Source organism: Echiichthys vipera (genome assembly GCF_963691815.1).
Source record: "Echiichthys vipera genome assembly, chromosome: 8".
NCBI lineage: Eukaryota > Metazoa > Chordata > Actinopteri > Perciformes > Trachinidae > Echiichthys > Echiichthys vipera.
This window is the reverse complement of record NC_139833.1, coordinates 15739605-15767564: the sequence shown is the minus strand read 5'-3', so window position 1 is coordinate 15767564 and position 27960 is coordinate 15739605. Positions and strand designations below refer to the sequence as shown.

The window sequence follows — 27960 nt, the reverse complement described above, 5'->3', positions numbered from 1 at the left end:
TGTACAAACAGGAGGGTTTGCAACAAAAGAAAACAAAAGAAATATGACAGTACAACATTGTCTGGATTGATCTGCCTGCTATTTTTTGTTTGTTTTGTAAAATGCATAAAAAAAACTCATCTACAATATAAACACTGATTCATACCTAGTTCATTAAAACAAATGTACAGACCACTGACGTACCATTATGGCAGTGTATATTATTTGTCAATTTCCAATTTACAGAATTAGAATGAAAAGTCATATAATAGATGTGCTTCATCCATTAAAGTCTTAGTGCTGCGACGCTGGACTCCTCTTATTTTCATCTCCTTGTCCTGATATACAAACTGCTGTTGCATCAAGCAGCATTCAGCTTAAGGACTTCACAGCTACGAAGAAAGAATGAAAACACAAGAAGGGGAATTTAGAAAAACATTATCCCACACATTATGCATTACGATTATTCTAACAGAGTCAGCATGCAATATTAGGAATGTAATAGGCCATTATTCAACGCATTTTAAAGATTATAGATTTATTCAAACCAATAATCAAGTTATTCTTAATTATTATTATTATGAAATTAATGGCATTAGCATTGCTTACAAGATCAAGAGGTTTCAAGAGGTTCAAAAGAGTTATGAAAGATTTAACAAGTAACACAGTCATGTCTAATTTCTGAATTCGATTCTAAATCATTATTGTCTTAAACCCGTGGTATTCAACTTATTTTTCACTTTTTAACTTACTAATATTATTAATATTATTATAACATATAAATTGTATTGTTATTTTTTATGCTTTACTCTGGCAGCACAAACAAAGTAAAGTAAAGTAAAGTAAATGTATATTATTGTCAAGGTGTGTACATATACTGTATAAAGTCTTTCATCTTTATTTATAATGTTTAAAGGAATACCAAAATTGTATCAATTACAATTACCCCGTGTTAATGTTAAAAACAGAGAAAACCACTTCATGAACTGAAGTAATAGGGGGCAGTGTCAATTTATTCGTTTTGGATTGTGGAGGCATGTGAGAAAAACTCATTTTTCTTCAAGACTCTAAAGTAACACGGGTGAGTAATTGATACACAAACGATCACTTTGAGGGTGAAATATTCCTTTTAAGTCCGTAACATGGCTATTACTTCATTTCTGAATGTTTATCACTAGATTACTGAATTATTTACAACTGAGAAGACACTGAAAATGACTTTTACCACTGGCTGAAGCTTGAAGACTGAACAAAGAATATTTCTTAAAAAATAACAATTAAATATGCAGCAGGGGAGATTTTAGGGGAAGCTTATCTAATAGTTGAAAATTTAAAAAAAGTACATTTATCAAAACATGTAGAGGAGCAAACATGTTTGTGTCTTTACTCTATCTGATGACATTATTAACAGCCACACATTTAAATATCTAAGACTACTTTTAGTTACTACTGGCTAAAAGTTGGCTATGCAGTTAAAGCACTATCTAAATATAATAATGTGCTCTTTTATTTAATTTAAGATGATGCTGTACAGTCCATTTCCTACTAATGCTGCTATTTGCATTGTAATATTTTAGGCATTAAATCTTGTTTATTGTGTATCGTGTATTGTGGTTATGCAATTCAGTTAGTTCATTCAGTCATTTTAATTCAAATTAAGTACAATTAAGGCTGAATTTGAACATTAGAAACAACTGAAAATAAACACTTTGTTAAACAAACACAAAACTGCAGCCATTAACAAAAAACATTAATGCATTCCACAGCTCCAAAACAGAGGTTGTAACAGAGCATGCATGTGTTCAAACATACATAAAACTCTTGAAAAGAAATATTTCAAGACACAAATGTTTACCCTCATGTCAAACGGATGCAGAGAAGGAAAATGAGAAGATGAAGAAAACATGAAAAAAGTGCCAGAAGTTTACAAACCAAACCACCCGTCAGGAGGAGAGCCCTCTAACCCAGCAGGACACACCGCCATGCAGCACACAACACAGGCACCAAAAGCACATTTTCACACAGATTAGTAGTCGGTCGGGTTCCTCACAGTTGTTAATGAGGTTGCGAAGGGAACAACACAGATGTCTGCTCTGGTGACACCGGTTACTTACTGAGCTAAAAACCCCTCAGCTTTGAGTCAGACCACAGTAGAGAGGCCTACTGCTATATGAGAGGTCTTGCTCTGGCGAAAACAAAACAGCAAAAAAGTGGTGAGAGTCTGAAATCCAAATTAAAATACACCCGCTGGTGTCAGTCAGTCAGTCTAATAGGCAGTATACAACAGTATACATGAGAACGAAAGCTCCACATTCAGATAAATATGTGAACGAAGAGATGAAGATATAGACTTTTGCAGATGACAGTTTTTTCTAGCACAGGTTCATTTTGAAATATCAATAATGTTCAATATAACTGCAACAGCTTTGAATGGTCTAAAGCGTACTCAGAAGACGATGGATTTGAATCCTTAACTTCTTCATATGACCAAATACATGATTTTGTAAAAAAATATCTATCACTACAGCCAAATCAGGAATATTATCAGGATTTAAAGATCACATTATGTTCCTGGCTTTAGGCTTCTTTGAACAAACCATAAGCATGGTGCTAAAATGTTTCTAATGGCTGCCCTTTCTAACCTCTGTTGCTTTTGTTCAGGAAAAAGATGAGGAAAAATATATGAAGAGCTCTTTTCCAAAACGAGATAAAAGCCAAATTTAAAAAAAAAAAAGAGTTTTTCATGCCACTTTGCTGTATACAGAACCTATGCACTGCTTCATCAATGTTTCTGCCAAATCGCTATATTTCCTTGTTTAAAATGGTCCGCAAGATGCAGTTCCTTTCCAAACTGCGACCAGAACCAAACCTATTTTTAGCCTAAATGCGATACGTCCTCTCAACCAATCAGAATTCAGTGAGCGTTCTATGCGATCCAACATGGCCGCGCTCTGAAGCGGGAGAGTTTTTTGTTTCGTCCGTCCGTTCAACATGTTCAGACTGAGCCATGAACCATTTTGACAAGATACATTGAATATTAACCAAATGTGTGGGTCTAGGTAAAAAATGTAATTTTCCTGAAAACTATTCAAATGGATTTATAGCGTTTTGGAAAAGAGCTCCTCATATTTATGCCACATTTCTATTGCACGGTATGACGCGGTTCTGCTCAATTGGATTCGCTTTTTGGTTTTCTATTAGCGAAAGTTGTGGACAGAATCTTGTTATCACCTCATTGAGATTCCAAGCGAACTGAGCCAACACTAAAAGATGAAGTTAAACCACTGCCGACCACTGGTCAAAAACCACCTGGTGCCAAAACAAAGAGTTGAACCGAGCCAAACCATGCAGTACTCTAGAAATGAGGCCTCAAAAAAAAACAGGAGCACTTGAGAATATGATATGCAGTGTCAATTAAACTCCATAAACGAGTCTTGAAAGAGTAGCGCCATATTCAAATGTACCAATTATGATTAATAAAAATAAATAAAATGTATTAAAACAAAAGAAAATATACCATAGACACAAGACTTGAATGCATTTAACCCTGTTCCAGTAGGATTAATGTTACATTTATGTTGAATGTCAATACTAGTGTATGAAGGCTGGTGTTAACACACAACTCACAAGATCAATATGAGCAAATATAGTATACTATGGGGTAAATTTGGTGAAAATGTAAAAGATACAATCAAGCAGATTGCCTTTCGATAAAAATAAAAAACGAAATAATGGAATCAGAAAAAACAAGAAAAATGTAAATGCTTAATGTGGTTAACTTTCCACACACCTTAATAACACATGCACATGAGGTTGAGTGTTTACATCTCTACCGGTATATAAAGGTAGGGTTCAGGTTAACACAGGACAGGAGAGCCACAAAATATAAATGCACATCACTGCAGCTATGGTTTATCTACTACTGTACTTCTCAAACTAACTCATGAAACAACATAATGAAAGCAGTAGTGCAACATCAGGTCATCTTAGGGACAAGAAGATAACAAGGAAGATAGTCAAACACTCACTGCTGTGATGAATTTGGTGCCCTGGGGTTGGAGGTCTTCCTCTTTCTGGAATATTGAAGGTATCGAAGGAGACACGATGGAGGAGGGAGGTGTGGAGGAGCACAGGAAAGAGGGGGGCTCGTTGTTGTTGAAGGAGTCCATGGCGATGCCGGAGTGCCTGGGTATAGTGAGGGTACTGAGCCCTGTTACACTGTCACTGGAGGTACACTGGGAGGATGTCTCTGAGCTCTCAGTGACTGCCACACAACACAGAGAGAATGATATATTAATACTGTAATACTGAAAAAGCAATCCAGAACTCCACTAATATTGAAGTAAGAGTTCAAGGAAGTTCTGTCAGTGTGAGGGCAGTTTGTCTACTGGCATTTTCAGACTTTGGCAACTCCTAGTGGTAGCAGGAAAGAAGACACTGTAAAAACTCCACCTAGGTTTATATTCCTTTGAGTGCACAATAAAAAAACAACATGATCAATGAAAATTTAAAAAAAAAACAGATATCTTATGGACACAAAACAAATTTTGACTGATAATACCTGGATTGCAAAAAAAGAATAAAATATGATTTAAGTGGAGATATTGTTTTTTCAAATTAACCTTCCATAAATTGTTTACTCCTTGTCCAGTTTATTTAATTTTAAATGTTATATTTAGCTTATTTTTTTCCTTTGTTATCTTGAAGCGATTCTCCATTCTAACAGTGTCTAACAGAAAACCTATGAAAACAAGTATTTTATTTTTTACATTCGTAATTAATTTAGATAACTTTGTTGAGATCTGTTTTCATGTTTACATAAAAAGGTCTTGTTCTGATGATGGAAGTATATAAAAAATGAAAATATATACACACACACACACACACACACACACACACATATATATATATATATATATATATATATATATATATATATATATATAGTTGTTATTTAATTATTTGCTGTTTCTTTTTTGTTTGAAGAAGCTGAAAACAGTGGGGACATTAAGTAGTTTCTCATCCCTATTCTTTTCGTCCCCACTGATCAAAAAGTTGTTGTTTTCTGCTGTAACACAAGGCCATTGATTATACTGATTATAGCGGTTCAAAAAATCAATCCCAGCTGTTTATTTTTTATACCTATCTTATGCGTTCTACGACAGTAAAGATAACCACTCACTCATGGAGGGCTGGCTCCCGGTGTCCTGTTCCAGCTCATCTTCCTCTATGCAGTCGTAGGGCCACTGAGCAAAGGAGGGAACGCTGGTCACTAGGTATGGATGTGTGTGTGGGTGGGAGGGTGAGGAGTAAAGATGAAGATTGAGCGAGCCCAGCAGGGAGGAGGACGACTGGCTGCTGGAGGAGGAGGTGCTGCTGTTGGAGATGGTGGAGTGAGGTCTCTTGAACGAGGTGACGTGTTCGAACGAAGACACCGCGATGGACGCCCTGGTCCTAGACTCTGTCGATAAAGACAAACACAGTGAGCTGTAAGATCAAGGCGAGGAATGACGATAAATAAGCCATGATTTTTTTTTTTTTTTTTTTTTTAAGCATTTCTGGTGAGCTGCGAAACAGGAGTACTGCATAATACTTTATGGTTATAATGACTTCAAATCAGTATAGCTTAGATTATATCATGTATGTTCACTTGACAAAACATTCATAATACTACTTGGATCAAAACAGCTGTGAGCAAGAGCTGAGCTTTTGTGGTTTCAGAAAAGACATGTTGTGAACCTGCGTGATTACAGGGTGAATCGTGAAGATGTAATAAACTGAAGAGAGGAGGAGAACGAGGGAAAGGATACATAAATTCTACAAGAACAGCTCACCTGACCCCTTCATGATATAGTCAATGGCTCGGTCGCTGATAGCTGCATCACTGGGCTTTATGTCCATAAAAGGCTTGCTTCCAATCCCCATGGACACCATCTCTTGCATGCGTAACTCTGAAATCCAGAAATGAAAATCTTTAATGACAAAACATGCCTTACATGGGATAAAGGGTCTGAATGTCCCACTCAGATTAAAATTACATTAATAAACACCTCTGTTTCTGAGAGCCTGCCTCCACAGAATTTTCCCTATGATGGCCGTCCACACAGCCTTGACCTCTGCGGAGCTGGCTTGGAGTATAAACGTGTCCTGGGACTTCCTCCGACGGAACCAAATCTCAAAGCGTAGGCCGCTGTCTCCAACATTTTCAGTCATACCTATCTCTGCTGTCTAATTAGATAATAATAGAAAAAAATATTGTTATTATACAAGTAAAAGAAATTGCCTTAAAATAATCCTCAAACAATTACTTACTTTGAAGGACTGTTTATAGATGTAAAAGTCATATCCTCCTTCTATCTTCTTGGTCTTGCTGAAGAGGATGAGGTCTTCAAACAAGAAGACGTGGCGGAGGTATTTCCTCCGTCCACACCAGACTATGAACTCATCTTGGCATCGGAGTTGACCCTGCTCTTTCAGGTTCACCTGGAGAGGAAACAAGGCCGTTCCCATGCGTCAGAGAGAACAATACAAATCCTGGTGGGACTCTGATCTCATTCTGCTGTACACATGACAAGATGACCTCCAGTTCAAAAATAGCTTCAGTGTCTTATAATAATGTTAAGTAGTATTTGGCTTCTATGCTGACATCAAGGTAGTCATCATAGCAGGCAGCACGTGGCTCTGTGTCCATTTTTTCTTTCTACTTACATCACAGCCCCGAATGGCATCCATAGCCAGAAGGTCGTTGCCATGGCGAAGTTGAAACTTGACCATCTCCTCTGCAGTGCGGAGGTCGCTCAGCTCCTGCTCCTGGGACTGACTGCACTCCTTGATCAGGTCTTTCAACAACAGTGCATATTTACTCATCCTCTGAATGGGCTTCAGCAAGTAGGACGCTAAGTCCATCTTGTCTCCGAGCTCTATCTGCTTATTCTGGAGAGAGACACAGTGGGGATTACTATCGTGGTATGATTTGTTTCTACAAATCAATAGTCTGGGGCAGCTTATGCAAATGTCAAAGATACGGTGAGTCATACAAACTGTAGGTCATGTATTAGACCCTGACTGATGACATTTTTTAGGACAATATCAATATTGCTATTAAAGAGTTGAAAAAAATCAACATAAACACATAAACAAACAAGGATCCCTTAAATGTGCTTATTAAAAAGATATGAACTGTGTCACATTTTTCATTTGAAAAAATTAACTTTCTGTGCCCTCAAACTATGTAATGGTGACACATTTCTAAACGCCAGGTTCCTACATAATTTCCAAAGTCAAATTCAAGCATTTTTGAACCATTTCAGGATGCATTTTCAAGCTTTTCCAGCACCATAGAGTATTATTTATATACAGTGCATACAGTACACTGATAATAACTTCTTCACATTAAATCAGATGTTATTGTGCTATAAACAACCAAAAAGGATGTTTTGCAACAGCATTCTACAGAAAAGTAACAAATTAAAAGAAAACAAAACAAAGTCGCATGTTTCAAAATGTGTGCCCTGTTTGTGAGTAGACTTGGCATTTACTGGCATTTACACTTTATTTAAAATGCAAGAACTTTTCAAACCTTAAAAAATTCATGTTCTGATAACTGAGCAGATGAATCAACTGAGAAGGTCCAGAAGACGCTGCTTGTCGAAGTGATACGAATATATCTGTGATTAGCTATAAATTCATCAATATTGTTCATGTTGAAGTGTTGCTTCTACTTTTTTGCGACCCATTTATTTAGGGTACAGCTAAAACAACATGCATTTGCCTTGTGACCTGCCGCTGTGTGAGGAATGCAAACGTGTTTCCAGATGCACCTTAAAGAATTCGTTCCCATGGCTGCTGAGCAGAGTGTCGGACTGGGGCTTATTCTTGCTGTATAGAGCATACATTCCAAACTGATCCTCCTGCACACAAGATTAACAAGTTACAACACTGACTTCAGTTAGATCTATGCATATTTCATGCTTTGCCAAATGCTATGGATGATTCATCTCCCAAGAAACTGTAAATGTAACTGGGTTCATTATGCTGCTGACAAGAGACTACATACATATACAAACAATAACTGCGTAGTGACACCCTGACGCTGGAAACATTGTTTTAAGTTGTTTTGAAAAACGTCAGTAAGTACAGGTCAACACATCATTACAGTCACTGTTATTGGGAGCCACTAAACCTAAGTACTGTTTTAAGGCTGCCGCCTCAGTGAGCTCTGACTGACCGTCTCGACTTACGTGTCTGAGAAAACAGCTACTGATGGACAGTGGGGAGTGGGCGCATGATTCTAGCTCCTTCAGGAAGTACTGACTATGGAAGTCCCACAGTTTCTCCACATTCCCGAAAATGATGCTGCGCTTCCCCCGTAGGTCCTGGGGCAAGTCCAGGCGCTCCATCTCAGGGAAATAGTGCTCAATGATGTAGCTGAGAGAGCGCACATACTCCCTCTCTGTGGAGATCATCTCATCCATGATGTGCTGCACTTTACTGGTGAATAAAAAGACATGATAATGTATAAGAGTATTCATGATATTTAAAGTGCATTGGTATACAGAAATTATGAATATAATACCAAACAACTTAAAGTAATCAAGAAAAAGAATTACATAAATGTTGATGATCTAGTAACCATCTTGCATTTTTCATCAAACAGAAATGCCAAATACCGCTTATTTTCTTAGCATTGTTTAATTATATAATAATTAACTTAAGGTCTCCTAAACCATCACAAAACCATATTTGTCAAGGACACAGGAGTAAAAAAAATTCCAAACAGTGTGTTTAAGATTTAAATCAGTTATCTTTGGGGGCTTTTTACACACTTTCCTAAAACTCAACACATTACTTGTTCATGAATTTCATAGTGTGTGGTGTTTCTGGTATTTTGTACATGCTCTATATATATATAAACCTATTTTTTAAATACATACATGTAAACTTATAGCCCAGCTTGTGTTTAGCATTTCCTCACCTGCTCTGTTTCTTGCCATCTCCGTCACTGCGTCTGTTGTGGATCCTTGAGGGCGTAGACATGCTGCGGCTGCGACCTAATGCGGGGCTCATCACATCCGGTCTCTGCAGCTTCTTCTCTGCAGACACGTTATTAGCCACCTCCAAACCCTTAATGTAAACCCCTGTGTAGCCGTGAATGTGGCTGACGTCTGAGTGGCCGATGTCCCTTGGGGTCAGCTCATAGCTCATGGTCTTCTTCATGATCTTCTTCATTGGCTGCTTGCGGAGGCGGGCGGCCCCAGAGTAGACGGGCTCCGAGTGGCAGGAGATGGTCGAGTCGATGGTGCAGTCGCTGTCCGTGTCGTCGAACATGGACGGACTCTGCCTTAGTTTGCCGTCGCAGTCAGGGGAGAACGTGAAGTGCGTGGAGGAGGAGATTGAACTGGTTGGGCTCTTTGAAAAAGGCCCAGCAGAGTGAGGCTTATTGTCTGGCTCAAAAGTTAATGGTGTAAGCACACATGCTTTTACCTGAGGCGGGTCTGTAGCGCCATTCTGTCTTTCTGTGGTCTTTAAAGGGTCAACAGCCGCAGAGTTTGGGGCTGCTGTCATGGCTTGGGCCAAAGTCTCTTCCAACTGCTGTTTGGTCTGCTGACATTTGTGCCACACTGTATTCCACTGCTGCAGCTGCTGAGGACTCTCCAGCGAGAGCACCATGTCGTTCAGGGTGCTGAAGTTGTCCATGGAGAACTTGGATGCCTCAGTGTAGTAATCCTGCAGGATCTGCACCTCAGATGGCGAAAGTTCCACACCTGTAGTGTCCGGATTCAGGTGACTGAAATAATCCTGGCAGTGCTCCACCCACTGGTTCGCCTGCAGATTTGAAAGAGTGATTCATCTTTATATCACAGTTAGAGACACGTCATGATTAATCTTTCAGTTGTGCTTCAGTTGTAAAGGAGTCCTGGTATTGGGATTCTCACGGTTAAGAAGTCTCTTTGCTTAAAGTAAAATGTGACATAACTTTTGACAGGATATCCACATTAGATTTGAATACTTACTGAGTCGTAAAATTCATACAGGTTGGTTAGGATGTCTAGTTGGGCCTTCCTCCTCTCCACCCTGCTTAAGATGGAACCAAGATGTTGCTTAAAGTCAAGGAGAGCCAGACCTGGAAGGGACTCCGGAGACTCTTTCACCATCTGCAGACCATGCCTCTGCTGGTGCTGTCAGGGTAAAACAAGATCAAAATGGATCAATTTCACATTTATCACGCTGTCTTCTATAAATGAACACAGGCAATGTGTTTTGAAAAATGTGGTCATATTTACCACCGACTCCTCCAGAAACTGGTCCAAGCTCTCTCTCATCTCCTTAACTTTGGCCACAGACAGAGTTAGCGATTCCAAAGATGTGAGCTGCTTCTCTCCCTCTACACTGAACCAGAGTTTGATCTGGAAAGAAAAAAAGGCCATTTTTTATTGATTGACCGTCCCATTTTGTCAAGAGAGAAGAAAAGCAGAACATCTGCAGCACGGATGAAAATGCCGAAAGTGAAGCTCACCTGTTGTGTTTGCTCCTCAAACTTGCGCACCTCCAGAAGGCTCTCTAACTGTTTCTGAGACTTGTTGGAGAGGATCACAAGCTTATGGACTTCTTCATCTACCTGGTTGTACAGTGCATTCAACATATCTAGAGCATCTCTAAATGGACAAAAAACAAAAACAGGGCAAACATTTTATTTCTCTTAATATTATCACCACAGGTTTTGTTCATATTGTTTTATGTTATTGAGAGTCCACCAATTCTAACTTCAGTACCTGTAGTTTTCATTCTCACAGGCCTCTTCCTTCCTGATGCGGGCGAGGACAGTTCCTCCTTCAAGACGCAGTCTGTTCAGACGGGTGTCATCGAGTACGCGCTTCATGAGATGTCTCTGCTGTTCCATCACCTCAGACACCTCCTGAAATAAACATGGCAAATAAAACCAAATGAATGGATACATTTACACGGTAGAATCCAACACAAATTAAGTGAAATGTCTGCTTCACTTCAAACTCAAAACTAAATCCTGCTATTGATCCCGAGAACACAAATATCATGAAGGATCACCATAAAACAAAACGCCTTACTGTTTACTTCAGTTCAGAGGAAAGAGGTTATTGTGTGACAGTGAAGACAAAAATAAATCAGAAGACCAGACTGTCGGCAGAGGGTCGGATCTGACCTTAGAGGTTTTCAGGTTTCCGCTGTTGCTCAGAGTGCTGATGGACTCCTGAAGGGAGGAGATGGCTGCGCTACAACTGCTCGCAAACGGGTCAATTTTCTGTGAGAGCCATAGAGAGAAAGAGATGGAGGGAGATTATTGGCACAAGCAGGCTGTTGTCAATCTTAAAGGTCCCATATTGTAAAAAGGTAGATTTCCAGGTCTTTGTTGTTTATAAAGTAAATCGAGGTGCTATATAAATACAGTGAAAATATCAAAACGTTCAATGCACAAAGAAATGCACACAGCCCATATTCTGAAACTTTGCCTTTAAACGTGCCGTCAGAATTTCTGTACGGTTGTGATGTCACAACTATACTATATATTAGTAAAAAGTACTGCCGCAGTCATTCCCTGGCTGCAATGATGGGGCAGAGAGCAAAGATGCAGAAGACCCGACAACACTGATCAATCAGAGCAGACTGGACTTTTTCAGGTATATTCAGACAGACAGTATGATAAAATAATAGTTTTTTTGAACATTAAAGCATGTAAATATGTTTTAGTAGAAACCTAAAATGCAAGTATGAACCTGAAGATGAGAATAATGTGGTACCTTAAAAACATGCAGGCCGCTCTGGAGAAAAGCAAACATTGGACCATGTTTCAATAAGCGCAAAGAAGCAAAGAAGACATTGTTTGTATCTATACATACTGAAACTTTGGCAAAACAACAAGAAGTATCATTTTCAGTTTTCCAACAGTGTGAACTGAAAACAAAACTATTTTTCAAAAAGATATCTCCACCCTCCCGAAGCTCTTAAGTAGGTTTACAAATATGTTCATAATGCCCAGCCACCTGTATCACACCCACCTGTCTGAAGTTGATCCAGTGGTTGTGGTTGTAGTGGAAGGTGCCCTCCAGGTCCCGTGTGAGCTGGGTTTGGTCGATGTGCTTCAGAAGAACTTTCAGAGATGACAGCGTTTCAGTCTGTGGCAGGAAAAACACACACGCACATAGTTTGATAATCTGCGTCATCATGGCCTACAGCATTGACATTCGACAGGAATTTATCAGGTCTCAATCCAGTAACAATGATTAAATCTGAATACTTAAAAGATCGGCTTAGAATTTACGGCTTCATTAAACAACATGAATACATCAGTTTATTTGAAATATCTCTGATAATAAGAGTCTTTATGTACCTGTACATCAATGTCCCTCTCAGATTTGGCTGCTGTCTCCTTGTCCACCAGGAAGAGAACAGTGTAAAGTGCATTTGGTGCCAACGCCTGAGAGAGACATAGACATTCAATATTAAAGTCACTTAAAATGAAGATACAATACATGTAGGTGTAAAATGCATATTCAAAGTGACCTATATTGCATTTGTTTACAGAATTATCATCCTGACATCAGTAAGAAAACTCAACTCTTGTAAGTCAGCTGCAGCCAGCCCGCTCCCAGTGTGCGGTTAAAAACAGACAAGTAAGCACATGCTTCTCCACAAAAGCCCTAAGGCCAGCCTTTTTTCTGAAAAATGTCTTAGAACTGCAGTCCCTACAAATATAAAAGGTGTGCCTGTTTTAAAAAAAACAAAACTATGTCAAAGACTGAGATGGAGAACAATAAGAAATGTGTTAGGAATGCCTGCCATTGTGTCATAACTCTGAGAGAGACGTAGCATCACAGCTCAGAAGTAAACAGATTTTGTAGGGCCTGTAACCTCTTTGGGCGTGTGTCGGAGGGTAATTACATATTTTCCATTGCGCGCTCACCTGCAATTCAGACAGAGATGACAACAGAGCTGCAACAGGCTGCTGCCTCCTGCTGTCTATCACAACAGTTAGGCCTTGATCACGCCTTTCTTTCCTGAAACCAAAGTAAAGTTAGTGTACTGTCTTTGCCAAACAGCTGACAGCCTGCAGTACCATATTTTGACAGCTAAGAAAGTGATACCATCTGATAAATGAAGAAAACCTGAACGCATATGATTATTTTATTTGTAGATTGGTTTGGAGAATCCCAAAAATTCTAATTAGAAAAAACAACTCAGTCTACAATCACAATCTAAAAACCCTGTGAGGCTGACAGCCACTGTACTAATGATACAATTCATCCCCAAGTTTACTGACAATATGCTATATAGAAATAGTGACTCTTTAATTTATCTATAAGCTCCAAATAACAGCTGTAGCATTAAGTAACATTTTAAATGTATTGCATACGTCTGCATTCAACAGTAATCAAGTTCACCTCAGGGGTGAAGGACAGCTGTGAAAGTTACTGGAGTTGTTCATAACACACACAAAATAAACCCAAAGTATGCGTGACTTACCGCAGCGTGGAGCAGTAGTAGCCCAGTAAACAGGTGAGGTCACTGACGGTGCAACTCTCACCTGCCCACACCTGAGCTCTCGTGCACACCTGCAGCACTGCCCTCCCACTGCGATCTCTGTTTCCTGGAAGAGAGAATGGCAGCAGGGGGTCAACACTCAATACTCACATATCAACTATCATTTTCTATGTCAGGTTTAAGCTTTAAGTAGCTCAAAATGATCACATCAATGTTATCCTCTATGTGGAATCAGTTACTAATGTTACTTTAATCAAAAAAGCACTTGAAAGTAGAGCCCCACCAGTTACTGAACAAACAGTACTTAATTATTTTATTTATCAATTTTTTCAGTTTTCATTTCTAGAATCGATTCTCAGTGTAACACATTAATAGGCGGCCTGATAAAGGAGTACCCAGTACTGCATCTTTCCCACAGAGAAAACAGTTACACAGAAATAAACAACTAATATTGTTTTTTAAAGTATAAAATTCACACAAAAGATCACAAACTCTTTTGAGAACACGTATCCTCTGTTAAGGACATAGGAGATGTGGTATGATCAATAAAATATTGTTTTAGAGTGTGATTACAATCAATGCAAAAGTTTTATTTCATGGTAAAGTAAATGAACTGAAATGTATCAAAAATTAGATCAAAAAGAATGAAAGCAGCTTATATCAACTGTGTCCGAATCACTTGTCCCATACCTGGCAGGATCACAGCACCGGATGTGAGCAGCTCTTGATTGACCTCTGACACTAGTCTGGGGAGGGCTGAGTTACTCTCACAGGAAGTGCCTAATCCTGAAGCCGGCCTGATGGCCGTCCCATTGGCAGCTTTATGACCGTGTGACTCTTCGGCACTATGCCTGTGCCGCCTGCTCTCACTGCTGATGGTGTCATCGCGCTGTCCTGTAGAAATAATCATAAATAGTGGGCACATGTTGTCTAAGAGATACTTAGTGAGCCACAGCTGTACAAAAATACAGTACAATCAATAGAAATTAGAAGCTTCCTTTCACCTCAGTACTAGCAGCTCATGAAACACATGCTTATTAGTAGTGAGGTAGGTGCGCTCTAGTAGTGAGTTCACGTTGACTCATCATGGAGACCAGGTGTTTAGTCAGCCTGACTCATGGGTAACTCATGGCGTTATTAGACTCTCATATCTTCACATCCTCCCCTTCGACCTGGAGGCTCTGTTTATAGGAATGCTGCTCCTGACATTCCCAAGTGGTACCACAGTTTATAGACTTGATCCTGTTCCTTGAGGCATCAAAACACAGTATCAGTGTAAATCCAACTGATACTTCACTGTGCCCTGTACTGTAAGAATGTCAAATGGATCATAGCACAGAACGCAAAGTATACTGTAGAACTGCAACAATACATTTAATGAATCAATCAGTTGATCGACAGAACATTTATTGCCACAAACCTGATAATCGATGAATCATTTCAGTCATTTTGCAGGCTAAAATGCACACATTCTCTAGATGCTTATCTTATCACCTCTAATGTGATGATTTGCTGCTTTTCTTTGTCATACTGAATATTTTGGGGTTTTGGACGGTCAGATTCTGGACTCTGGGGAATTGTAATGCATTTGCATTTTTTTTCACATTTTTTTTGTTTTAGACAAAATGATTAATTGATCAAAATAACTACATCATTGGCAGATTATTTAATAATAAAAATAACTGTTTGTTGCATAGAGAAATAAAAATACAACCCCAGATAAAAGTGTGACAGCCATGGTTGGTGGCCATTCTTCTCCCTATTTTCCTGTTTGCACAGGTTGGACCTGAAGGCAGCTCCAACAACGGCATGACACACACCTGGGCCTGAAGTGAGAATAACAGCAAGATCTCCTCTACTTACACACCTGAGTTGTGGCATTTGTGATTCCTTTGTTTTGGAAGGATGAAAACCATGCAGCTCATCCACAATCTACCCTACTGATAGCACAGGCTTGACCTCCTCATTCATTTCTACTCATTTGTAGTAAATACTTTGATTATACTATCAAGTGTACTCTTATCACTGGCATACTTTTTACGGTCTAAGAACAGAGCTGTGACATATGTTAACACTTAGATGTTATGAGGACATTTGAAATACCATATAATAAGACTGTGTGCAGCCATGCTTGCGGCTCTTGGGCTATAATTAGGAACAGTGATGCTTTGAGCTAGCTGTTAAGACCAGCATGCTAACATACTGATGTTTGGCTGATGTAGTGTTTCCTGCATTCACCACCCTAGTTTAGCATGTTAGCATGCTAGAATTTTCTTTTACACACAAACACAAGGTACAGCTGAAGAAGATGGGAAAGTTATAGGTCCCATTTTGCAAAAAGTGAGATATTTTTATGATTAGAAAGCAGGTTGGGGTTATATATAAATACTGTGAAAGTATCAAAACCCTCCATCCACAGAGAAATGCATACAGCTTGATGCTTTAAAAACTGTGCATTTGAACGAGCCGTCAGGACTTCTGTACGGTTGTGATGTCACAAATATACTATATAGGTAGAAAGTGCCGCTACAGTCATTCTGTCATGACTGCAATAACGTTGCAGAGAGAGAGCAGCTCTAGAAGACCCAGAAACGCTGAACAATAAGAGCAGACTAGGTTTTTTTGGGAAGGGGGCTTAAAGAGACAGGTGCCAAGAGTGTTTCAGACAGAGGGTGAGTATCATCATTCATGAGTTAATGAATGTGCTTTTTGAACATTAAAGCAACCACTGTCTGTTCATGGCAATCCATCCAATAGTTATAATATATTAGATATATTTCAGTGTGGACCAATGGGGTTGAATGACCAGCTGACCGATATTCCCGTTCCCACAGTCATAAACTAGACAAAACATCAGTCATCCAAGAATAAATAGGCTTTAAAATACACATAAAACCTTGATAAGCCATGGCTCAACCAACTCCACCTATACATATGTGATTATGGATCTGTGTCTGTTGAACACCTGTTGAGTGGAGTCTTTTTAAACAGTTTGAGGCCTCTTGTATTGTCCTGCTCTGTTCTGCGACAGTAAACCCTCCCAGCTCAGCCTCTATTGTCTTCAAACAGTTGGTGCATTTCCTGTGCAACTGTGTGGCCAGGCTTGTGTTTGCTGCATGTTTGATAAATTGCTTTGTTTTCAGAGGAAGTCACAAACGTAGGGTAAAGCCTCCTGAGTATTGTCCTGTGTGAAAGTCTATTTTTTGTGTAGTCTGCGGGACACATTTGTGAGCCGTCAATGAGGCTAACTCTGCTCTGGTTGCTGGAGCTTTGAGTTACTGATCACATAAATCACGGAGGATGTGTTTTTTGATATTGCAGTTTGCTTGCTCATATAGGTATTTTACAACATTTTTTTTCAGAGTGGTGTGAGTCAGTGCAAGTTAGGTTTTGTGTGTCTGGACTGAATGGATTCTCCAAAGACACAAGCATAGTTTGAAAGGCTTTTTTTGTGGATACCCAGTGGCTGATTGATTCACAAAGGAAACTTTTGTAAATGAGGCAACCAATCTGGGACCACTGTAGCCCCCAGTCCCAATAACAGTGCAGGGTCATCTTATTGTGGGATTCTGGGGTCCCTGTGGTTGGTTTACAGGATCTTTTGTTGCCTTTGAAATGTCGTTGTGGGAAACCTGCTTTGCAACAGCTGAAATACAATCCCCTCTGAGGTAATCTCAGGAACGCAACAGTGATGGGATTTAACTACTGTATTTTTGCTGCGTGGTGTGTATTTAACACAATTAAATGAACATAATCATCTTTATTTAAAATCAGTACTAACAACCTTAGCTGGCATTGTCCAGGGTTACAGCAGAGATTGAAATAAACTATTTTTCACCTCACTTTTCAATTCACGGAAGAATCAGTTTTTCCTAAAAACAGCATGATTCCCTAGGTGGTACTCTCACATCGCCAATTTCCTGAGCTACCCTGCATGAACCAACACAGAAACAAAACAGACTGACAGTGGTAAAGAAAACACAGGGTTGAGAGTAAAGTTCTGTTTCCAGGGTAGGGCCATACCTGTACCCTGAATGTGCCAAAGAATACACAGGGTGGGCTTTGAAAAGCAATCTGTCAACAATGACAGCATTAATGCTTCAGAGTTCTGAGCTGTCTCAACACCAACTGCAGTCACCTGATGAACTGTTGTCACCACCCCTGCTGCAGGGTATGATTACACACCACCATTATCTGGCTATTAACAGTGAAACTCGTTTTTCACACCCTTAGGTTAAATTATTTGATAAGAGAGAAATGATGAGTCATGGACTATGATTATGATCCGACCACTGTTGGAGAAAAACAAACTTGTCAATACTGGAAAGTCAAAGGTTCTGTTCAAATCGATTTTTTTTTTTTTTAAAAAGGTCAAGCAATAAAAAAAAACAAAAAACAGCTATAGGCCTACTGTAGTTTTTAGAAAATGTTAGTCAAACAGGAAAAAATAGTGCATTCATTGGGGACTATTTTCAACTATGGATTAATACACATTATGGTGCTCAAGTAATTTCTTATGGCAGCAGCACATTAATGTGTTTTCACAGTTTTTTGGACATGACTTAAGGTTTATGGCATAGAGAAATAAGCTGTGTCATGCTTTGGTAAGACAGACAACTTATTATTGTTGGTTTTGGTGTTTTCAAGAGATTCTCTCATAACACACAAATGTCTTATCCTTTAAGCAAAAGTAGCAAAACCACATTGTACTTCTTCCTTTAGGAGGATAAGACCTGCATACTTTTGTAAAAAAAAAAAAGAAAAGTAAAGTATTATTATGAAAAATGTGTTATTACAGGTTGTTTGAATACTGTATTGAGTAATACAGTAGACACATGTCTATGATGATGTACTAGGGTTATTATGAAGGATGCATTGATCTGTAAGCAACATTGTAATTGTAAGTTTTAAGCTGTTTTAGCTGTTTCACAGCATGTACACAGTCCGGTGTTGAATCAATAATCAATGACCCTTCATATTTCACGTGTAGTGCACTTTATGTTTATTTTGTTTTAAATGTACTTTGGTACTTTCTACCGGTGGTAAAGCCAACAGAAAGGTATTTGCATGTAATGTGACTAACAGTAACTTAAATGTATTGTTTGTATAAAGTGACAGCAAAGGGTTGAACATCAATGCAGCATCACATACCTGTCTCATCTTTGCTGCTTCTCCTCTCAGAACCAGGAAGAGCTGCCTCCAGATCCAGCTTTCCAAAACGAAGAGCATAGCCGTTAATTAACTTTTTGGGTGAGGTGCCGGCTGAGCCTCCTGAAGAGGATCTTTCCCGGTGGCCTTTAACCTGGCCAGCCTTGTTAGTCCTCTCCAGTGACTTTGAACGTCTTTCTGCTCGCCTCTCTGCGCTCCTCAACCCCCTCTGTAAGTAAAGTAAAGGTGTGCTGGGCCTGGAGTCATCACCAGTGAGCCAGCTCCGGCTACCCAACCTCCGAGATAAGTGTTCTCTGGAGGAGGCCCGGGTGTCAGGGCTGCTGCTTGGTGTCACCGTGCTCTCTCTTAGGCCAGCACTGTGCTCCAAGCTTTCCTCCAGGATGGATTCAGAGCTGGACCCTAGGCTCATGGGGTTCTGCAGGGCCTCCATGTACGATTTCCTGAAAAGTCTCCTGCTCTCAAATGCAACAGAGTCCCTTGGGAGGCGACGTCTAGGGCCTGGGTTGCTGAGGTCCGTACTAAAAGTGAGCATCTTGGACCCTGGCCCTCGCTCTCTCTCACCACTATCCTCACCCACCCCTATCCCGCACTCTTCAGTGGGTCTTTCCATTTTAATGACGGGTGTAGCAGTGTCCGATGCGTCGGTTGTAGCAGTGTCCGGTGTGTCCATGTGGTGTCTGTTGGGGGAAGTGGGCTCAGAGAAGAGGGAGTCCGCTCCCTGAGAGTGCAGAGACTCTCTGGAGCTGCGGTGGCTGTCCAGAGTCCCTGTGGAACCGCTGGTGCTGCAGGTGCTGAGATGGCCGCGGAAGCCACCTCTGCTGCAGCGCGCTTGCATGATGGCGTCTGCCGTGCTGCTGACAAACAGCGGGTTGACAACGTTCTTCCACGGTGTCCTGTACACAGCCTTACCAGTGGTAAGCAGACAGTTCTGTAGTGGGTGCAGGTTTCGGTCACGTGTTACATTCTGCAAGAACTCAGCTGTGAAGACGTTGCCATACATGCTCTCTGCGATGGGGACTTCTGTGATGGCCTGCCCACTGACCGACAAACATTTTATTACTAGCTTGGCAGTCTTGCGGCCCAAAGGGACAATCTGTAGGTAGAAGTCTCCTTGCTTTAGTCGCACTTTGTGCAGAGGGGCAAGCTGCAGGACGACTTTCTCATGGATGCAGAGAGGCCACCCTTCATGATAGAACAGCAATCCTCTGTACCTCACCTGAGAGAAAACAGATATCAGTCAATACCCAGTCCCATAAAAGATTATCATCTGTGTGTCATGGCTCAGTTGTTGTACGACTGACACCTGCAAAACTGTGTTCAAACTCATGTTTAACTTTAATGGAGTGGCGAGATGTTTTCATGGGATGCACTGGATGAATCACTGTCAGCGATCACTCGAGTAAAAAAGAAAACCTGTCTGATCAGGTCTGGTTTCGCAGCAACCACAACATACAAATCATCACTGTGACGGAATAAAAAAAAACAGACCCTAAAAGCAAAGACACTGAGCTCAAGGGTTGGCTTTTTTCATCTCTTATGAATGTCAAGGCAAAGACCGAGGATGTGATCTTCCTCTGAAGCCTCTCATATTGCCTGCAATACAAAGACTCTCATGCACAGCAGGCTGTTCTCAGGGGCTAGGCTTAGGTGAAACTATTGCTCTATGGCTATCGTCACAGTGTAATCACCGCAGAGATGAATACAGGGGAATACAGTTTCAGTGCTTTGGTTGTAGAGCCCTAACCCACAGCAATCTAAGCTTGTGAGAGAGAATATTGAATTTCACTTTGGGCCCAAGTGTCCATGGCAGCCTCTCAAACAGACCACAGTTTCCCTCTGTTTCCCTATTCAGAGAAAGATGGCTGCTTTTCAGCTTGTTTTCAGGACAATAATCAACTCTCAGTCTGATGCTCCCCCTTCCCACTCAGCAAAGATATTCACACTCGACAACATTGTTCTCACATTCTTTTGTCACAAACATTTTGTCTCATCACTTCTGTCTCTTATCTTCAAAGATGTCCATTAGTCATGGTTTGAAGTGTTTAGAGAAGTACATGAGTTAACATGTCCTGACATACGGATAGATATTTTCATTTAGTTTGTTTTTCCTTCACTGGCCCTTTCTCAACACTTTATTTCCAATTGTCCTGCAGGAAATCACTAACGTTAGTTGAAGGTAAATGTCTGACTATGTTGGAAATCATACTGAATTCTGTGATATATCACTGAAGGTTAAATGGATGGTGCCACATCAAGCGACAACTCACACAGGTTTCTTGCTGGATGATCTGTAGGATCCTCTTGGCAGGAAGCAAGAAGTCAATGAGGCAGCGGAGGCCGTCTCCTCGGTACTGCCTTTCCACCACACTGAAGAGCTGCCACAGGACAGTGGCAGCGGTGGCACTAAACGGGCGGTAAACGGCCGACAAGGTGCTCTGGATACAGCTGTCCAAAGACTCGGTGTCCTGAGGGGGAAAATGATTAGGTTGGGTATTTATCATATCAAAGGCCATTTTTCCTAAGATACATTGAAACTCTGAAACATATGCTGCATGGACATGATATCTAGATGAGTAGTTCCCAATATCTTTGGCTTGTGATCTCTTAAAACCAATCAATGGCCATATCATCACATGTCTTGGTGTGAACATGAGCTGTGAGCTGGCCAACCAATGAATGATTTTTAGCTCTCTGTGTTTAATTTTAAGGATTTTAAGAAGGGTGATGTAGTGAAAGTATCCAGTATTTTACAAGTCATTAAAAAAAACACATTTATTTCGTTGAACAGATTTTTGTGTGTGCGTATGCCTTTCATCATCCTGTGGCACCTCGGATTTTCTACGGATCCTTTTAGGGGGTCCCAGCCCCCAGGTTGGGAACCACTGGTCTACAGTGCATTAAATGCAAAGAGGTTACATTTAAACAGGACTAAGAGTATTTAGCCATGCTAGTGGCTCATTGAGGCTATACATTCCAGTTAACATGCTCAGTCACAATGTCTACATGCTGATGTTTAGCACTGCTTACTATGAACATTTTGGCATGTTAGCATTTGCTAATTAGCAGTAGACACAAAGTAAAGCTGAGGCTATTGGAAATTTCCTAACAAATTTTATGGCAATCCATCCAGTAGTTGTATTTCAATTAAAAAAATGTCAACTTTCTGGTAACCTTGAAGGGAAAGTCAGGGGATAACAAAAGTCCATGATGTCTGTGCAATATTACATGGTGATCCATTCAGTAAGCATGAAGATATTACAGTCTGACCAAGGTGGTGGACCAATCAACCGACTGACGGACCATGCCTAGAGCCAGGCTGCTAACCTGGTTAAAAATATCATTCAAATGTTGCATAACTATAACCACATAGCAAGGCATCTGCTTACTGTACATAAATTCAACCAGACAAACATACGGTTGCATATGCACATGATTACTGAGCATGATTCCACTTAGCCAGACAGTCAGGAAGTTTGAACATGACAGGAAATGTCAGCCATGATGGTCTTTCCATAAGAGAGAGGGGAAACACCTGGTGAAGTGACGTCACCAGCAACGGACACAAACAGCAGAACTGGAAAGTACAGACTGGACTCCAGTTGCGGCCGGGATGATGCTATCCACCAATAACAACCATGTCATCGCCTTCTATCTGACCCTTATACGACCTTGGCCACCACCACCTGTCCCCACCAGAACAGATGACATGTCGACAATGTACGTTACAACTTGTCCGGAGTTGAGACAGGACCTTTGGGATTACAACAGTTCTGGATGAGGTTGACCTGGTCTTGTTGTTATGTTCACAGTTCAGGCTATGACCTCCCTCTCAGCAGTCAGATCCAAGGCCAAACATCCACTCGGCTATCTATCCTTCCCGAATGGAACACAACAGAAATAGAGACATCTGCCTCCAATGATAACCACAAAGATAGATAGCAATGCCAGGGAAATTCCCACACTATGACAACGGTGTACCATACTGAAGAACGTGTGGTTGAGTATGCATCTCCTAACTTTTACTTGAATGTCTATGCTGCATTTACATGACAATAAGTGTGTAAAAAAAAGGATGCCTCGAAATCAAGAGATTGCCTGTGCTTTGGTGAATTTAGCCTGTCAGAGAGCCCATGTTTCACCCTTTGTATGATCTGTCCTGTTGATCTAAGCAGCTCAGCACCATCAATTAGAAGAGAGTGAGTACAGTTCAGTGCATTGGTACACATGCCACAACTCTACTACAAGGCGCTCATTGTGCACTCCGCCTCTCTAAGTGGTATGTTCTGTACAGTGTTTGGTGCCCTGAAACAAAACGCCTACCTCCATTAGCAGTCAGCCTGCTTTTAGTGAGAGAAAAATGTCTCTGGGCATTAGTCACTGTTGCACCCGGGAGGAGAAGAATAACATGGTGTTTTATTGGAGGAAAGCTAACAATAGGAGGAAAGCCCTAGCTACATAGTTAGGACACGCCAGCAAGTTTCTCTTGAGGTTCCCAAGGCAGAAAAAAAACAGTGGTAGTGACAGAGGTAGTGTTTTGAAGAACAATTACTCAACATAGCAGAGAGTTGAGCTCACTGATCAATCAAATGTAATTCAACCTGTTGCACAGGAGTGGCTGTCCATGTGATCCAAAGGGACAATATGAACATAAAATGTACTTATCTGAACAATAGCTGCATAACACAATGTTTACATTCAGAGCAGTGGCAAATATACATGACATCATGACCCTGAAGATAATATTTTACATAAGGTACAGCATTGATGTCTATTGTCAGGCACCATTTGGAGCTTTGTGTCACCTGGCTAGTGGGAGACATATCTGCATGTCTCAGCAGAACAACAGAGCTTAGCCACCAAAGCTGAGTTTCCCATCCGCTCTGAGCCACAGAGGAATGCAGTGTGTATGGTTGTGTATGTCTAGCCTCAGACCCTCAGCCAGGACAGGAAGAGATTGGGAAGTCCCACCCTTTCGGATGCCAGGTCTTTGTAAGCGGCCGCCTGTGTGATATGGGACTGAGGCGGTAATTAATGGCTTCAAGCTCCAGGTGGGACACCTTTGTCTGCACCATCACTAAACCAGCTGTTCAAAAGGTGCACAGAGCCAGTAAGTGAGCTAAATGATGGGGGGGGGGGGGGGGGTCTCTCAATGAAACAGGAAAACATATAAGCTTGATTCTCTTTAAAATCAAATGTGGTGGGAACAAAATATCGCAATATGAGTGAAAATATGTGAGCCACTTTAAGTAAATTATATGAGAGACTTGAAAGGTCCCATATTGTAAAAAGTGAGACATGTATTTATTTAATTTATCATAAAGCAGGTTAAGGTGCTATAGAAATACTGTTAAAGTATCAAAACCCTCAATCCACGGAGAAATGTACACAGCCTATTTTCAAAAAACTGTGACTTTAAACGAGCTGTCAGCACTTCTGTATGGTTGTGATGTTAACTATACTAATAGTACACTTATATGTACGTTAAAGTCATCCCCTGGCTTCAGTGATGGTACATATGCCAAGAGCATCAGTATGAGAAACCCGTTTTTTGAACATTAAAAGCACGTAAACATGTTATAATACAAACCCAAAATACAAGTAAAATCAACAGAATAGGAAACCTTTGTCAGACTGCAAAGTGGAAGAAGAAAAGAATCAATGTGAGAGTGATAAAAAGAGCGAAGGGGTGAATCAGAGAAAGAAAAAGTGAGAGACTTACAGAGACAGAGAGTGAGCGAGCAAGAGGTGGTCACTGACACATTTAGTGGGTCAGGGACACAAAAGGCGCTGCCTACCAGGCCTCCATTGGAGCATGAAGCCACCAGGGGAGTGTAACAGGAGAGCCCTGGAGTCCTCATACAGGCTGCACACTAACCAACCTGCTACCAGCCTCAGAGGCAGAAGGCTGACAAAGGCCACAGGTTGCTCAGACCTGCCCCGCTGCCAGGTGCCAGGACGCCAACAAAAGAGCCTAGTGAGACCTTACCATTGAATTTGCAGTTTTATTCAGCCTTTGATCCCTAGAAATAGAAATCCTATCATATAAATGGGGGGGTGTCAAGGAGATTGGCTGGAATTTAAAGTCAGACGAAAAATCTGAACATTGCACTAATAACTCAAATACATTTAAGAGCACTCTTGACCCTTATTAGTTATATCAAGCAGAGATAGCCAAGTAAGTAAAGTTACTTAAAATAATGCCAGAAAAAGGTCTCCGTTAAATCAAAGTATTTCTCAACTAGACTGAATTTTTTGGGAGCTAATGCCTGTTAACAAGTGTCTTTGCTAAAGACACATACTTAAATAGTTCGTTTCAAAAGTAAAAAAGTGTGCTTAAACACACACACACATACATACAAATACATCAAATACAAAACAAACCCTGTCTCTCTCTGTGTATGAACACAAGAGAGCATGCTCTTCAGTAGACAGCAGCACAATATTAGAATGGCATTGTAAAAAGTAAATGTTATAATGTTATCTCAGCAGATAAACTTTAACCCCCGAGAGGCCCACACTGATTGTGTGCCAAACACAGCTGGGGCTATGAGGCGACAGCAAGATCAACAATAATGGAAGTCTGGAGGTGATAAACTGGCCCACCCTCGTTCAGCAGAGGTTAACATTTTTGATGTCCTCTAATACTGCTATGGCTTGATTACAATGTAAGTGAAACATTGATGCTAATCATCAGGCCTTATGATACGTTGTAAAGTGTAGGGCCTAGATATTTTTTTAAAGATGTGCCATTAATAAGTACCGCACAAAACAAAAGATGCAAGCTAAAAGGCAGAAAGACAGCTGTAAAACAAAACAGTAAGTTTAAATAAGACAACATAAAAGTGTACCCTAATAGAGTAGGAAATATTTTACAGATTCCCACAGTGGTTATCAGAAAGACTTGATTTATGTCGTCTTACAGGATGTAACAAAATTGATAGGACATTGTTCCTGAGCAGCCCTGACAGACTCTATGGACAGATGTTTCACTGTACACACACACACACACACACACACACACACACACACACACACACACACACACACACACACACACACACACACACACACACACACACACACACACACACACACACACAGACATTTGATTAGGCCTTTGCATAAAAGGAAAACAAGAGGACAAAAAGTGAATGGAGGTCCTTCAACCAATCAGAGCAGTGATGAGCAGTGTCAGGAGAGACAAAGGAGACTTACAAAGTCTGTTGAATGCTCTGCAGGGTAAATATAGCACGGGTGCATACCAAAACAAGTGGGAGGATGATAAAGGAAACCGACTTATCAGAAAGGATACAAACTTGTGTATTTCACTGACTCCAGAAATGATAAGTAACACATTCATCAATTCTTGTTTTCATACAACAACCATTGCTGATGATAAATCACAGCGGAAATACATCAATCTATTTCAGAAATAAATACAAGATTTGAAAAACATGGTATTTATGGTCAAACATCTAATTTGTCTTAAATCCCCGTAGAGATTCACCCCATTCAGTTTAATTGTTGTATTATTGGATCTTAATTGTCATTCAACAGACGGAGAACATACCGAGAGGCCATCAATGACAAATTACACTCCCAATGTCCTTCGAAGTGGATGCGGAGTACTACAAACAGGCAAACATTTACACAGTGTGACGTATTAAGTTCTCTTACTGACACAAACAGGAAAACAAAGGCATGAAATAACTGAAACCGAATGAATCTAAGGGATAGGAATGTTATATACCATGCAATAGATCAGCACAAACATTCAACTCCCTTCTCTCACTCACTTTATGCACGTCTAAAAAGCTACCTGCTTTGTTTTGACTACAGAGCAAGAAGTCAAAATATCAACTATCTTTGAGCTGAAGCATTAAAAACATCCACCTCCCGAATGTTCACAATAACACACACACACGCACACACACACACACACACACACACACACACACACACACACACACACAGTCATCAATAGACGGTTCACAAGAAGAAGGCAGGTTTAGGCTCGATACAGAAGAGTTATGCAAAAGCACACACAAACAAATGGCAACCTCCCAAAAGCCTCAGTAAAACTGGGATGAAGACATACTTTGAGCCCGTACCTTAATACTCAGGTAGTTGTCGCAACTCCGGGACTTTGCTCTGGAGTGCATTTTGCCCAGTGACAGCATTTAGGCACCAGACGAAACTTCAATAAATAAATAAGTGTCATCAACCCCAAGCGCTGAAATCCAGTGTACAATCCACTCTGTCAGTGCTGTAAGTCATTGCAGTGATATGGACAGATCCCCTGCCTTTTTTCTCTCTCCGGCACTGTCTGCGTGTGCTGTAGTGTAGGCAGCTGGAGCAGAATAAACTCCTGTCGGAGCGTGAGAGAGGCAGTGCGCTGGCTTCCCCGTCACTCACCCTCCCTCCGACATAACCTCCCCCGCCCTGCTGCTGCTGCTCTGCTACTGAAGCCTCTCCCAGCTGGATAAATGCACACTGCTGCAACTTCAGGCTCATCATTCAGAGAGAGAAAGAGAGAAAACACACCCACACACACACACACTACCTGACCTGCACACCCCCACCGCCCTGAGTCCCAAACCCTGCACCCAGCAGGGGTCGGACTCTGACTAACTCCTCTCTGCCCCCCACCCCCACCCCACACCTGACCCCTTGCACCCCTACCTCCACCGGCAGTTCCCCTCCACCCCTCCAGCCACAATGGTCTCTCTTTGTCCTGACAATACAAATGGACTAGGGTTTCAGCTTATTCTGCTGCTTTTCAAAAGGAAAAAGAAAGGAAGACATCAGCATCGGATTGGTGGCTCAGGCCACTCACTACAATGGCGTTCCCCTTAAATATTGTCAGGGGAACACCCAATCCTTTAACTGGCCCTCACAAACCACTGACATATGCGGGACATCCTCCTGTTACATAAGACACATGTGACATCTTCAAAACAAATGGCCTCTACAACAATATATAAACTGTTCTTTAAGAGTTTTTCATAGCAGGGTTTCTCTGAGTTGTAGACAGGGAACTAGAAACTCAATTATATCATTAGTTAACATTCCTTGATGATGACATCTGACAGGCATCACAAGGAGACCCTCACAAGACACAAAAACACAGGAGAGGTGAGCGTGTTTTTACCGCCGGAATGCAGCAAAGTGACAGTTTGTTAGTTCCTTCCCATCTCCTCCTAAACACAGGAAATCCTTGTTCAGGAAACAAAAAACATGCTCTGTGAGAATGCCCACTTTGCGTGAAAATGTGAAGATCACATTAAGGCAGACTGT

General features: G+C 40.9%; 1 protein-coding gene across 3 annotated transcripts; it reads right to left on the bottom strand.

Annotated features, from left to right (window-relative positions):
* Positions 1-5: 5 nt before the first annotated feature.
* On the bottom strand, positions 6-27000 carry plekhg4b (pleckstrin homology domain containing, family G (with RhoGef domain) member 4B). 3 transcript variants are annotated; one of them, XM_083918035.1, is made up of 24 exons: positions 26775-27000; positions 20931-21128; positions 18646-19879; positions 14185-14388; positions 13477-13600; positions 12917-13010; positions 12344-12430; positions 12012-12128; positions 11159-11257; positions 10752-10894; positions 10496-10634; positions 10263-10385; positions 9993-10157; positions 8954-9804; positions 8220-8469; positions 7800-7889; positions 6688-6912; positions 6292-6462; positions 6030-6207; positions 5814-5930; positions 5162-5440; positions 4008-4243; positions 2094-2164; positions 6-371 (listed from the first exon to the last, which is right to left on the bottom strand). In XM_083918035.1, the coding sequence occupies exons 1-23, from the start codon at positions 26841-26843 to the stop codon at positions 2120-2122; spliced, it is 5238 nt and encodes a 1745-aa protein (XP_083774161.1). In that variant the 5' UTR covers positions 26844-27000; the 3' UTR covers positions 6-371; positions 2094-2119. The 3 variants fall into 3 exon arrangements, with proteins under 3 accessions (XP_083774161.1, XP_083774162.1, XP_083774163.1); XM_083918036.1 differs by lacking the exon at positions 2094-2164; XM_083918037.1 differs by lacking the exon at positions 20931-21128.
* Positions 27001-27960: the final 960 nt, after the last annotated feature.

Excerpts from the sequence above, each read along its gene's own strand:
- plekhg4b (XM_083918035.1), bottom strand. The coding sequence starts at position 26,843 with ATGCTGTCACTGGGCAAAATGCACTCCAGAGCAAAGTCCCGGAGTTGC. Across the intron at positions 6,913-7,799 it reads ATGGGAACGAATTCTTTAAG|AATAAGCAGATAGAGCTCGG; the intron begins GTGCATCTGGAA and ends GTCTCTCTCCAG. Across the intron at positions 5,441-5,813 it reads CTATATCATGAAGGGGTCAG|AGTCTAGGACCAGGGCGTCC; the intron begins GTGAGCTGTTCT and ends CTTTATCGACAG.